This window comes from Oncorhynchus mykiss, chromosome 20 (assembly GCF_057628025.1).
Source record: "Oncorhynchus mykiss isolate SJ-2025 chromosome 20, ASM5762802v1, whole genome shotgun sequence".
In the NCBI taxonomy this organism is placed as follows: Eukaryota; Metazoa; Chordata; class Actinopteri; order Salmoniformes; family Salmonidae; genus Oncorhynchus; species Oncorhynchus mykiss.
In genome coordinates, this window is record NC_143041.1 from 28002447 (window position 1) to 28017446 (window position 15000).

The 15000-nt window shown below is 47.1% G+C and overlaps 1 protein-coding gene across 7 annotated transcripts in view; it reads right to left on the bottom strand.

Moving 5' to 3' along the window:
* Positions 1-15000, bottom strand: part of LOC110499204 (BAH and coiled-coil domain-containing protein 1) — an 80327-nt gene that overhangs the window by 27712 nt on the left and 37615 nt on the right. For 6 of the 7 annotated variants that reach the window (XM_036956034.2, XM_036956036.2, XM_090212812.1 and 3 more), the window contains exons 5-12: positions 14594-15000; positions 14066-14362; positions 13751-13900; positions 12366-12559; positions 9079-9418; positions 7088-8020; positions 4061-4227; positions 1949-2190 (exon numbers count right to left, since the gene is read on the bottom strand). The exon at positions 14594-15000 is cut by the window's right edge and continues 1789 nt beyond it. In XM_036956034.2, coding sequence (XP_036811929.2) covers positions 1949-2190; positions 4061-4227; positions 7088-8020; positions 9079-9418; positions 12366-12559; positions 13751-13900; positions 14066-14362; positions 14594-15000 — 2730 coding nt within the window. Of the gene's footprint in view, positions 1-1948; positions 2191-4060; positions 4228-5438; positions 5660-7087; positions 8021-9078; positions 9419-12365; positions 12560-13750; positions 13901-14065; positions 14363-14593 lie in introns of those variants that run through there. The other variant, XM_090212813.1, reaches the window with a different exon arrangement.

A 15000-nucleotide genomic window follows, 5' to 3' on the forward strand; every position in this document is an offset into this window, starting at 1 on the left:
AGCGAGGGGAACACGCACTATCAGAGGTGGAGCACAGCCAGAAAACACATTCATCAATATGATGACTTAACACTGGAATTTAACACTGTGTGTGTGTGTGTGTGTGTGTGTGTGTGTGTGTGTGTGTGAGAGAGAGAGATAGAGAGAGAGAGCATGTGTAGGGCATTAGGGGGTTTGCTTTGTAATCCTGTGTGTGTGTGTGCATGCCTTTGTGAATGCCTGCCTGCGCGCTCAAGTGTATGTGTTAGAAGAAGAGGTTGGTGAGTCATTCATCACTGTGATAAGTTTACATGGGGACTTTGTCCAGCCATATTAATATGTGTTGAGGGTGAGAGGGAGTCAGGACATAATCAATGGTGGTGATAAATATGATTAAATGTGATTAATGATGATTAATGAGTCTCTCCTCTGAGCTGATTAATCTATTAACCCCTCTCATTTAGAAACCACACTGGGTTTACTACCAGGTTCACACACACTCTCTCTCTCACACACACACACACACACACACACACACACACACACACACACACACACACACACACACATGCTCAGTACGTGTGTGTGTGTGTGTGTGTGCGTGCATGCGTGTGTGTGTGTGTTTGTGTGTGCGAGCGAGCGAGAGAGAGAGAGAGATAGCAGTTCCTCCACTCAGCAGTAGCAGTTCCTCTCATAAAGATTCTCAACAAGGTTCATCTCAGGGTACAAAACTTTATTGAAAGCCATATAAGTACAGTAAATATACACTATATGTGCAAAGGTTTGGGGACACCCCTTCAAATTAGTGGATTCGGCTATTCCAGCCACACCCATTGCTGACAGGCATATAAAATCGAGCACACAGCCATGCAATCTCCAGAGACAAACATTGGCAGTATAATGGTCTTACTGATGAGCTCAGTGACTTTCAATGTGGCATCACCTTTCCAAGTCAGGTCATCAAATTTCTGTCCTGCTAGAACTGCCTCTGTCAACTGTACATGCTGTTATTGTGAAGTGGAAAAGTCTAGGAGCAACAACGGCTCAGCCGCGAAGTGGTAGGCCACACAAACTCACAGAATGGGACGGCCGAATGCTGAAGCGTGTAGCACACAAAAATCATCTGTCCTCGGTTGCAACACTCACTACTAAGTTTCAAACTGCCTCTTGAAGCAACATCAGCACAATAACTGTTCGTCTGGAGCTTCATGAAATGGGTTTTCATGACCGACCAGCCATTCACAAGCCTAAGATCACCATGCGCAATGCCAAGGGTCGGCTGGAGTGGTGTAAAGCTCACCGCCATTGGACTCTGGAGCAGTGGAGACACGTTATCTGGAGTGATGAATCAAACTTCACCATCTGGCAGTCTGATGGATGAATCTGGGTTTGGCGGATGCCAGGAGAACGCTACCTTCCCAAATGCATAGTGCCAACTTAAACGTTTGGTGGAGGAGGAGTAATGGTCTGGGGCTGTTTATCTTGGTTCCAGTGAAGGGAAAGCTTAATGCTACAGCATACAATGGCATTCTAGACAATTTTGTGCTTGCAACTTTGTGGCAACAGTTTGGGGAAGGCCCTTTCCTGTTTCAGCATGACAATGCTCCAGTGCACAAAACAGAAATGGTTTGTCGAGAAAGGTGTGGACAAACTTGACTGGCCTGCACAGAGCCCTAACTTCAACCCCATAGAACACCTTTGGGATGAATTGGAACACCGACTGCGAGCAAGGCCTAATCTCCCAACATCAGTGCCCGAACTCACTAATGCTCGTGGCTGAATGGTAGCACGTTACTGCAGCAATATTCTAATGTCTAGTGGAAAGCCTTCCCAGAAGAGTGGAGGCTGTTATAGCAGCAAAAGGGAGACCAACTGAATATTAATGCCCATGATTTTAGAAGAGGAGGTGTCCACGTACTTTTGGTCATGTAGTGTATCTGGATAGAAGAACCCCTGCGGAGACACTCACCTGAGTCTCTTGGGGCCATCTGAGGCGCTGGGACCCGGGGTAGACTTGCGTTTCCGGGGGCGACCAGGTCGTCTACGAACAGGGCTGTGAGAGGTCTCTGCTTTCTGGTGGTCATGTTTTCTCTGCAGCTTGGCTAACTCTCTCTGTTTCTCTTTGTAACGTCTCTGGATCTCCGCTAGCTGCACTCGCATCGCTAGCTCCGCCTCATCCATCGTCTCCATGGCAGCCTTCACTGGACACACCTGCAATACAAACAGAGATTAAATATATAGTAGACTGTAAATGGACTGTACTGTGTGTCGTTCAGAGAGATCACTCCAGATTCAAGTTGAAATATGACGTTTTTGCAGGTCCCCAGGACGTCGGGAGACGCCGTCAAAACAATACACTAAGGGCAGAAATATAGCTCATGTGCCTAAATACAGGACGTCGCCACTAGGGGCACTGATGAATGCTATTACAATCAAGTAGGCATGGGTTTTGCCGGGGTTTGTGGACAGGGGTGGCAGATGGGTGTAATCTGCGAGCTCCGGCGGTTGCGTGTTCAATCCCAGTGATAAGCACTCATGTTTGCAACTTCGAAATTTGACGTTTGGAGAAACGTGGAAAAACGTCTCATTCTGCAGTGAAACTGTGCGAGCTTGTTGGTATTGTAACGCATAAAATGTAGCTTGTGTGTATGTACAGTGGGGCAAAAAAGTATTTAGTCAGCCACCAATTGTGCAAGTTCTCTCACTTAAAAAGATGAGAGAGGCCTGTAATGTTCATCATAGGTACACTTCAACTATGACAGACAAAATGAGGGAAAAAAATCCAGAAAATCACATTGTAGGATTTTTAATACATTTATTTGCAAATGATGATGGAAAATAAGTATTTGGTCAATAACAAAAGTTTATCTCAATACTTCAAACGTTTTCTGTAAGTCTTCACAAGGTTTGTTGCTGGTATTTTGGCCCATTCCTCCATGCAGATCTCCTCTAGAGCAGTGATGTTTTGGGTCTGTTGCTGGGCAACACGGACTTTCAACTCCCTCCAAAGATTTTCTATGGGGTTGAGATCTGGAGACTGGCTAGGCCACTCCAGGACCTTGAAATGCTTCTTACGAAGCCTCTCCTTCGTTGCCCGGGCGCTGTGTTTGGGATCATTGTCATGCTGAAAGACCCAGCCACGTTTCATCTTCAATGCCCTTGCTGGTGGAAGGAGGTTTTCACTCAAAATCTCCCGATACATGGCCCCATTCATTCTTTCCTTTACACGGATCAGTCGTCCTGGTCGCTTTGCAGAAAAACAGCCCCAAAGCATGATGTTTCCACCCCCATGCTTCAAAGTGGGTATGGTGTTCTTTGGATGCAACTCAGCATTCTTTGTCCTCCAAACACGACGAGTTGAGTTTTTACCAATAAGTTATATTTTGGTTTCATCTGACCATATGACATTCTCCCAATCTTCTTCTGGATCATCCAAATGCTCTCTAGCAAACTTTATTATCAGTGGTCTTGTATGTCTTCCATTTCCTAATAATTGCTCCCACAGTTGATTTCTTCAAACCAAGCTGCTTACCTATTGCAGATTCAGTCTTCCCAGCCTGGTCCAGGTCTACAATTTTGTTTCTGGTGTCCTTTGACAGCTCTTTGGTCTTGGCCATAGTGAAGTTTGGAGTGTGACTGTTTGAGGTTGTGGACAGGTGTCTTTTATACTGATAACAAGTTTAAACAGGTGCCATTAATACAGGTAACGAGTGGAAGACAGAGGAGCCTCTTAAAGAAGAAGTTACAGGTCTGTGAGAGCCAGAAATCTTGCTTGTTTGTAGGTGAACAAATACTTATTTTCCACCATAATTTGCAAATAAATTCATAAAAACTCCTACAATGAGATTTTCTGGATTTTTTCCCTCATTTTGTCTGTCATAGTTGAAGTGTACCTATGATGAAAATTACAGGCCTCTCTCATCTTTTTAAGTGGGAGAACTTGCACAATTGGTGGCTGACTAAATACTTTTTTGCCCCACTGTATATACATACTGTACATGTGCATTATAAGTATAAGTGTGTGTGTTCAGTTCTATGTGAGTGTATACAGTTCTATGTATGTTTTGGCATACACACATACCGGCTCGTGGCGAGGCATCCAGCTGCATTTCCGTCGCAGGTTGAGGGTCCTTCTGACGATACACTGCTGCCCCTCCCCCGTCCCTGTAGCTCCTCCCCCCAGCTCCAGACTGCGGGCCGCAGCCAGGGTCGCCAGGCTACGCAGGTCAAAGGTCAAAACATCTTCACCTAAAAGAAGAGAGAGGAAAAACGTTACTTCTTTCTGGTGTGAAAATATATTTTTTTAAAGTGGTGTGAAAATAATATGACATGATTTGTCCTATTGCCGCCCCCTAAACAAGTGATTTACAAGCTAACTTATAGCCTTCACACCCACACCCACACCCATGCACGCAGGACCACACACTCATTCATCGGCTGAGGTAGACGGACGGAGAGAAAGAAGGAGGGAGAGCGCTAAAGGAGTGCTGTCTCTCCATCTATCACTGTCATTAACTCTGTCATTGTCACCGCCTGCAGATCAACTAGAATATTCATGAGGGACGAGCCACCCCAGACACACACACACACACACACACACACACACACACACAGGCTGAGCTGCACAGACACAGTCATATTGCTGTGTGCAAGAGAAAAGAAGAGAGAGATGAAGGAGAGAGAGGATGATAAAGACAAAGGGAGGGAGGTAAGGAGGGGGTGAAGGGAGGACGAGGCAGAGGAGAAGCAATAAGAGGCAAGGTGTTTATTGAGATATCTATTTATTCTCCTACATCTCCTCATTACTGACATGGACACAATCCAATTTACCCTACAGGAGGAGAGAGGAGGAGGGCAAGAAAGGGGACTGAAGTCTTCTGAGAAGGAGAACGAGAGAGAAGGGGAAGATGGAGAGGGAGCGACAGATCGAGAGAGAGAGTAAGAGGGGAAGAGAGGGTGGCATTGCAAGAGAAAGAAGGAGTAGAGGGAGGGAAGGCGAGTGAGAGGCTAGACGACGAAGAGAGATTGTGATAGAGGAGAAAGAGAGAGAAAGGGATCGGTCTGCTTGGCCAAAAGGAAGCAGTGTCTGGTTTTACTACAGACCCACTCAGAGCTGGACCACTGGAGCTGAACGGCTATTCACTGACAATATTAAAAACCTGTGTGTGTGTACCTGAGCTTAAACCATAGAACAGGCAGGGTACACAGAATATATTAAAAACCTGTGTGTGTGTACCTGAGCTTAAACCATAGAACAGGCAGGGTACACAGAATATATTAAAAGTGAGGAAGGCAGGGAGAAATAATAGAAAGGAAGGGATGGATGGATGGAGAGAAAGAGTGTGAATTAATAAATATATAAATGAATGAACCATTCCCTTCAGAGAGAGAGAGCGAGAGAGAGAGAGAGAAAGAAAGAAAGAAAGAGAGAGAGAGTGAGAAAGAAAGAGAGAGAGAGCTTGAGAGGAAGGGTGTAAGAGGCAGAGAACGAAAGTGAGTGAGGGATAGGAGGGAGGAGTAGAGGGATGTATCTCTCCTGTCCTGGAGTGGAGTCTCGTCTGTCAGACCTCTGGGCCAATGAGAGGCTCTGGTTACCCCTGACTGGATGACATCACCGCTGACATCAACAGGCCTAGTTTAGCCTCCCCAAGGGCGGCAGCCACAGATAGATGCCTTCCGCCTGCCCGCCACACACACACACACACACACACACACACACACACAGGCAGGTGTAAACACACACGGCACACACGTACACAGACTGTGCCTTGTAATTTTTTGCACTTAGGTCGATTTTTATTATTTTATTTTATTTAACCTTTATTTAACTAGGCAAATCAGTTAAGAACAAATTATTATTTACAATGATGGCCTAACCCGGCTAAACCCTAATCCGGATAACACTCGGCCAATTGTGCGCCGCCCTGTGGGACTCCCAATCACGGCCGGTTGTGATATAGCCTGGAATCGAACCAGGGTCTGTAGTGACGCCTCTAGTACTGAGATGCAGTGCCTTCCGCCCGCAGGCCACACACACACAAGCAGGTGTAAACACACACAGATACGCACATGAAATCACACATACACACACAGCTGTGCTGCGCGGTATAATTTTTTGCACTTATTAATTCTGTCATCAGGGCTTGCTAAGGAAGGATTTACACAGAAGATTACATCGCTTTTTATAAATGAAAAAAGGGGGGGGGGCAAACGGAGAAAAACGCAGCCAGTTTGGTGAAGAGAAACACAGATGCTGATGGAGTGTAACAGGGATTCATCTGGGATTACTTAACAGCTTACACACACACACACAAACACGCACGCACGCGTAAATAAAAACACGTTCTCTCAGAGGGAAAAGAGGAACGGTTTAAAGAAGAAGTGTTTTAAACAAGAGCTTCTAATTAGCCAAGCCACACTCCAGAGCCTGAGGGAGGGAGGGAGGGAGGGAGGGAGGGAGGGAGGGAGGGAGGGAGGGAGGGAGGGAGGGAGGGAGGGAGGGATGAGACACTTACACTTTTGTATTGTGTTTCTTTCTTTCTCCTATCTATCCCTTTCCCCTCTCCTCCTCCCTCCTTTTGCTCCCTACCACTCCAAACCCCTCTCCCTCACCACCACATCTCCTCCCCCAGGGAAACATTTGATCTTTGGACTTGAACAGAGGCTCTAAGAGAACAGAGGAAGGAAGCTGGACAGTCAGTGGGGACGTTGTATGTGTGTGTGTGTGTGTGTGTGTGTGTGTGTGTGTGTGTGTGTGTGTGTGTGTGTGTGTGTGTGTGGCATGCACATCTGGGTTCCACACTCAGTTCTCCCATCTCTATTTCTCTCTTTGCTCCTCTGTCTGTCTGTCTGTCTGTCTGTCTGTCTGTCTGTCTGTCTGTCTGTCTGTCTGTCTGTCTGTCTGTCTGTCTGTCTGTCTGTCTGTCTGTCTGTCTGTCTGTCTGTCTGTCTGTCTGTCTGTCTGTCTGTCTGTCTGTCTGTCTGTCTGTCTGTCTGTCTGTCTGTGTGTGTGTGTGTGTGTGTGTGTGTGTGTGTGTGTGTGTGTGTGTGTGTGTGTGTGTGTGTGTGTGTGAGTGTGTGTGCTCTCACACATTCTCTATCCACTCACTTCCTGTCTCTCTCTCCTTCTCCCTGTTCCTCTGCAGTATCCCCAGCTCAGCCAACTCTCCCAGGATCTCCATGCCTCGGTGTGGGAGTGGGCATGGGGCGGGCAGGAGTGTATTGGAGGGGGGCACAGGGGGGTAGCAGGCATCCCGGGTGGCACACAACGCTGCGGCAATAAGAAGCTCCAGACTCCAGATGCAGGGATCATCACTGAGGGTGGAGGCTGAGGTTGGGGCTGGAGAGGGCCGTGGGCTGCTTAGTATCTCTACAGAGGCTTCACTCGTACTCATCCTAACTTCCTCCTTCTCCTTCTCCTTCTCCTTTTCCTTCTCCTCCACATCCTCACCCTTCTCTCTCTCCTCATTCTCCCCATGTCCAGTTAGCTCAAGGGGCAGAGAAACAGTACAATCTGGTAGGTGATTATTTTTCAATTTTGCTGAACTTTCCTCCTTCTCATCTTTCTTCGCTTGTGCTGGTTGTGGGTCCTTCAAGCCAGCTGGCTGGACCAGGCCGCCCACAGAGACCTCTCCTTTCTGGGCATCCTCAGAAGCAGAGACTGGGGCTAGAGATGGAGCTGGAAGTGTGGCTTGGGATGTGGCTGAGGTTGAAACTTGGGCAGGAAACGGCGCCATTTCAAGAGTCTTCACTCCACTGCCAAATAGTGGGGGCTCAGATACTGATTGGCCCTCCACCTCTGCTCCTTCTCGTTCCCTTTCTACAACTCCACTAGATTCTACAACTTTACACCCGTTCTCCTTCTTCTCTGGTTTTGCCTCCTCATCCTCCACATTCCTCACGGTGTGTGGACAGGGCTTAGGGCAGGGCTCAGCTGGCTCCACCTCCAGATCAGCATGTTCAGCCAATCGGGCCTCCTCTGGGGAAGGACCAGCCTTGTAACCCATGGTGATTTCTGGATAGGTGTAACCCGGTGGAAGATCTGGGAGACAGAAAAAAAAGAAACTCCTTTAGTCAAGAGTGACTAATAATCAATCAATCATTCAATCAATAAGGCAACAGAGCTTTAGTTGAGGAAGCATTGATACAGCAAGTGTAGTCTATAGGCAGTAAGAAATAGGGCATCCCAGCAGCAGCAGTTAGGCTATATGTCCATGTGTATGTGTAGGGGATATTGATGACACCCTGCTGCCTGGCTGGGATTGCAGTGCCGACCCTGTCACCCCACAACTCTGTTATTGATGGTATCCCTCCGCCCCCTGACAACGCCGCCAGATGAATGCATATCCTTCCGCCTGCTGTCTTTCAAGGACCTCTGAAGGATAAGGAGGGGCTATCAGAAATTTTTCTGACCTCGCTCATATAGAGTACACACACATTCAACACACACATGCACAAACACGCACACACACGCACTCGAAGACACAGACTAGGGTCCATCCTTGCTTCAAACGTTCTTTGCAGAATCAAAGAATAAACAGGCTTCACAGACCAAGGATTCTTATCTTTCCTGCAGCATCTTCATCTCTCAACGTGTCTGCTACTATCTGTTCTCCTTTTTTCCATATCCTTCTTTCACCAATTCTATATAAATGTTTATTTCTCCCTCTACTCCTCTCGCTTTCTCTCTCACACACATTCTCGCTCTATCTCCTCCTATTTCCCTCTCCCTCCCTCCTCCTCCTCAATCTCAGTAGTAAATGGAGGCTGGTACAGACTCTAACCTTGGGAACTGATGAAATGTTCCAGTGTTTCTCCTCTCTCCTCCACAGAGCAGAGGGAATCAGGGATAAGACTGCTATGTGTCTCTCGGTTTATTAGTTGCTGTTGATGAATACTATATCAGAAATAAAGACACAGTGCAAGAGAACATGCCAGAGACTAAAGCTCAAGTGTTTGTCACAGTGTGGTGCATATTTGTGAGTAGAATGAAGAATGGGGGAGAGTGGGGATAAAGTTCATAGGCTACTTGCGTGTGACAGGGTCAGAGTGCACCAGGAAACATACAGCTCAGACATCAGTCCATCAATCCAAACTCACCTGGCTCTAAGGATTGTGGGTAATCCTGAGGCGGCTGCCCCTCTCCTCTTTCCCCTCTTTCCGCTCCTTTCAACAGGTGTGAGGGGGCGGGGCTTAGAGCTGGGGATCTAGGGGCTGCAGCCGCAGGGCTGGGGGCGGGATTTAAACGGTTCTGGGGGTGTGTTCTCCTGGAAGGGGAGTTGCAGCAGGGTGCTTGGCGACTGCTGGGACACACCCCCTGGGAGGGTGGGGCGGTCTTGGAGGGAGGGGTATGGGAGAAGGGCTTAGCAGCACGGGAGGTTCTCGAAGTGTCGTGGAGAGGAGGGTCGTCAATGGTGATAGTGGTGTCCTCTGCCTTCCTCTGTAGGGAGGTGGGGGGGAAACGAGAGCCTTAAAGAATAGCCACATACTGTATTCCTTCAGCTGATTCAAATAATCAACTCATCATCAAGTTTTGATTATATGTATCAGCTGTGTAGTGCTAGGGCAAAAACCAACGTGTGTACCCAGGGGAACCCCAGGACCCAGCTTGGGAAACACTGCCCTAAAAGACAAAAAAAACTTGCGTACCAGAATAATGTAATACATCGATTGAATGAATGATTCAATCTAGTTGACATCGGTAAAGTATGTTTTGTCTTTCCTCTTTCATCTCTGCTTCCCTCGTGCAGCAAAGACATTTAGGGACCGAGGAGAAAATGCAATATTCATTCAAAAAACTCCTGTTCCAGAGTAAAAATTCACATTTGTTGTATAATTATTCTGCAAGAGTTAATATTGTATTAGGTTATGTGAAAGGTTATAGACCTGCAGTCAGTGTCCAGATTTTAGTTAGGCTATTATTCCACCCATTTAACCCATCTGAACAGTAGCCTACAGTTCCCTACAGTCCGGTCTTGTGACTTTGAATTTGCATGGTGCCTCACAATCATCACGCATGACATAGCCGGCACTGCTATCATCCTCTTTTGCCACTTCACCAAATCTTTCCCAAACATTAGAATACTGTTCTGGCCCTCCTTCTATTTATTTAGCAGCTTTCCTCTTATTGAATTATACTCTGACATTGTACTTTTTGCCTCAGTGGATCAACATTAACTTTTTCTGCCCATGTTCCCAAAAGCTTTTTGGCAATTGGCGTGTATTTGGAGCACTACAGCTAGGCTCTATAGTTTAGGCTTGGGCTACGTACCAACACAAGATACAAGTAATCAAAGAAGAACCTCAATGCACAAGAATTATATACAATACCAGTCAAAAGTTTGGACACACCTACTCATTCAAGGATTTTTCTTTATTTTTGCTATTTTCTATACTGTATAATAATTATGAATATATCAAAACTATGAAATAACACATATGGAATCATGTAGTAACCAACATTTTTTTAAACAAATGTAAATATATTTTTGATTTTAGATTCTTCAAAGTAGCCTCCCTCTGCCTTGATGACTGCTTTGCACACTCTTGGCATTCTCTCAACCAGCTTCACCTGGAATAGTTTACCAACAGTCTTGAAGGAGTTCCCACATATGCTGAGCACTTGTTGGCTGCTTTTCCTTCACTCTGCAGTTCAACTCATCCCAAACCATCTCAATTGGGTTGAGGTCGGGTGATTGCGGAGGCCAAGTCATCTGATGCAGCACTTCATCACTCTCCTTCTTGGTCAAATAGCCCTTACATAGCCTGGAGGTGTGTTGGGTCATTGAAAAACAGATGTGATAGCATATCGCTGCAGAATGCTGTGGTAGACATGCTGATTAAGTGTGCCTTGAATTTTAAATAAATCACTGACAGTGTCACCAGCAAAGCACCCCCACACCATCACATCTCCTCCTCCATGCTTCACGGTTGGAACCACACATGCAGAGATCGTTCACCTACTCTGCATCTCACAAAGACATGGCGGTTGGAACCAAAAATCTCAAATTTGGACACATCAGTCCAAAGGACAGATTTCCACCGGTCTAATGTCCATTGCTCGTGTTTCTTGGCCCAAGCAAGTCTGTTCTTCTTATTGGTGTCCTTTAGTAATGTTTTCTTAGCAGCAATTCGACCATGAAGGCCTGATTCTCCTCTGAACAGTTAATGTTGAGATGTGTCTGTTCCTTGAACACTGTGAAGCATTTATTTGAGCTGCGATTTCTTATCCTCTGCTTCATTATAGTGCGTGATGTTTTTGCGACTGCACTTGAAATTCTTGAAACTTTCTGCATTGTCTGACCTTCATGTCTTAAAGTAATGACGGACTGTCGTTTCTCTTTGCTTATTTGAACTGTTCTTGCCATAAGATGGACTTGGTTGTTTACCAAATAGTGCTATCTTCTGTACACCACCCATACCTTGTCCCAACACAACTGATTGGCTCAAACGCATTAAGAAGGAAAGAATTTACACAAATGACCTTTTAACAAGGCACAGCTGTTAATTGAAATGCATTCCAGGTGACTACCTCATGAATCTGGTTGAGAGAATGCTAAGAGTTTACAAAGCTGTCATCAGGGCAAAGGGTGGCTACATTGAAGAATCTCAAATATAAAATATATTTTGATTTGTTACTTTTTTGGTTACTACATGATTCCCTGTGTGTTATTTCATAGTTTTGATGTTTTCCCTTTTATAATACAATGTAGAAATGAGTAAAAATAAAGAAAAACCCTGGAATGAGACTGGCACTGTATTCATGCATGTTTCATGTTTTTTCCCCTCTTTATTCAACCCGCCCACCACCCACCCGACCTTCATCCACACAATATCTCATGACCCACGTGGATTGCGGGTTATGAGTCAGCCCGTGCATCACTACAGACCATCATGTTAGGAACACAATGGGGTTTATTGGGTGAATGCCACAAGCTAGTACAGACATTTTCAGCCAGCCAAAGGTCACTGGCAGTCTGCTAGGATCCTTTGTCTCTTGACAAAATGCTTTCTCTTTAAAAATGGCCTGGTTTCCCCTTTCTCTGTGTTGAAACATCTCTGGCTCTTGTGGTTGAGAATCAACAGTCTACAACTGAATATGCTGAAAATGGTGAAAGCATGAACTCTGGGTTTGTTTCAACATGTTGTTTCCTAATATATGTGTGCATACTGTTAAACAATACAAGTGTTGATCATGGTCAAGGGGGAAACTGCAGTGTAAAAATCCAATCTGGCTAACGTAAATGGGAGCAAAAGTCACTGGGTTAAAGAGTATTCTCTCCATGAAAAGTTACACACGAGTGCTGAGAGTGTGTGTGTTACCTGTGAAAGTGTGTGTGTTACCTGTGAGAGAGTGTGTGTTACCTGTGAATCGCGGGTGTGTTTACCTGTGAGAGTGTGTGTTGCCGATGCATGTGCTCCATGGCCCTGTGTTGTTGCTGGTGGTGCTGATGCTGCAGGGCGTAGAGCTCCTGTTGCCGTAGGAACGGCGAACGGGAGTAAACAGCGTGATGCTGCATGTGGGGGGAGGGACCTCGGGCTCCGTAGACCGAGGGCCACAGAGCTGACTGGTCCATCACATCTAAAGAGAGAGAAAGAGATAGTGGTATTGATAGTGGTATTTTCGGTCTGTTCTGTTCAAATCGATAAAGCGTGATTGAATTTTACTTTCAGAAAGGGACTGAGTGTGTGAGAGAAAGAGAGCGCAAGTAAGAGAGTGTGTGTGTGTGTGTGTGAGTGAGAGCAAGAGAGAGAGTAAGGGTGTGTGGAAGCAGCTGTGTTATTTCTATCAGTGTGGCCTCAGACATCACTCTCTCCCTCTCTCTTTCTCTTTATCTCTCAATTTCTCATGGTGGTGTCTTTATGTGCATGGCAAGACATACATTCCCATATGCCCCACCCCTTTGTGGCTGCCACTGCCGTCGCTGGGAACCTTTGTTCTGTGAGATTAGCCTGAGTGGGCTTATGTTTCCCTGGGGAAGGGTTCAGTGGATGCACTTCCCCTCTCTGTAGGAACTCCTAAGGAGCGAGGCAAGGGAGCAGGCAGATAATTACATTTCACAGCCTGTTTGCAAAAGAGCAGTAACACACACACACACACACACACACACACACACACACACACACACACACACACACACACACACACACACACACACACACCACAAACATCTGACTCCACCACACCACACACACACACACACACACACACACACACACACACACACACACACACACACACACACACACACACACACACACACACACACACACACACACACACACACACACACACACACACACACACACACACACACACACACCACACACACACACACACACCACAAACATCTGACTCCACCACACCACACACACACACCACCAAACTCCACCACATAGGAACACACTAACACACACTCATCCCACACACTGCATCTCTCTCTCTGTGGCTGAACCATGAGAAGCGATGCCATCTCTCTCCCTGAATTTTAGTATCATTAGCTAATCATAGTAAAATGGTTGGCTAAGTCCCTCTGTCAGAGACTCTGTGTTTTATGGCTCTGTTAATGGGAGCAGATATTCTAATGTCTCCTCTCTGAGTGTAAAGCATTATGCAAGCCATTCTAATGGAGGTTCATCTTCAGCGCCGGCTAACTGGCTGGGTGTGTGTGTGTGTGTGTGTGTGTGTGTGTGTGTGTGTGTGTGTGTGTGTGTGTGTGTGCGTGTGCGTGTGCGTGTGTGTGTGGCCTGCATGTGTGTTTGTGTGTCTTACCCAGGTGGTGGTGTGCTCCAGGCTCAGAGGGCAGGACCACCAGGGAGCCAGAGGGGTCCTGGGACAGAGGCAGGACAGGCTGCAGGGGGCTGGGCAGGCCAGGGCCGAACCCTGGGCCCATACTCTGGTGCAGAGCAGCATGGCTCAGACCTGAGAGAGAGAAAACACAAAATTAGAACATGAACTTTGAGTTTGTTTCAACATGTTTTTTCCACACTTCCTGATCCATGTGTAAAGACAGTTGCACAACAATACGAGTGTTTGTCATGGTCTGTGGGGAAACTGTATTGGGGAAAACAAGAATGCTCAGCTCACCATATGAATGGCCCATCCAGAGGGAGGGACTTCCAGTCCGCTGCATCCAATGGTGGTGGGCATGAGCAGAAGGGTCTCCACCTAATTGGCTGGCCCCGCCGGGCACCAGAAGGTGAGAGGTCAGGTCACCATGGCAACTGCTGGATGGGTGGATCCTGGCAAACTCCCCTCTCTCCTTGTTTTCCCTGATGAGGAGTTCTCTGTCTCGGTCGAGGTGATGAAGGCTCAGCTGCTCCTCTGTCATCCTCTTCCTCTCTTCTGCCTCCCGGCCCAGCGGGTACACAGAGCGAGACATACCTGGCAACACACACAGCGGGAGAGAGAGGGTTTAGAAAGCAGATCTGGTAACCCTTAAACAAAGCTAGCCTAGCAATGCCATAATTCTTAATAAGTCATGCCAGATTTCTAAACACAACGCAGCTGTTGAAAGAGTTGAAAAAACATTAAAAAAACATTCCAATACTGAAGCTAAGACTAACATGCGTGCATAAATACAGAGACATACAGATACATAGATCCAGCTCTCACCTTTGATGCTGGGCAGCACCCTGCCCTGTCGGCTGTGTCCTGGAGGGGTATCAGACGGGCGTTGGGGGGGCTCTCTCTGCCGGGCAACCGCCACAGCTATACCCACAGGGGGCTGTCGCACCTCCCCCTCCCCGTGTGTCTCCCCCGCCTCCCTCCCCCCTCTTCCCCCTCCGTCCATCCTTTCCCCCTCGCTGGTGGACCCTCTCCTAGGGGGTAGGGGCTGTTTGGGGGGATCCTGAGGGGCGCTGGGTCTACCCCCCTTCACTCCCTTCTCCCCGCATTGCTTCAGGCAGCCCAGCCCCCCGAAGGGACTCCTCTGGGAGAGCAGCAAAGGCTGCTGCGAACTGTAGTTCATTAGGTTCTTCATGGCGCTGCTCTCTCCCTCTGGGTTGGAGTGGGGGTGAGAG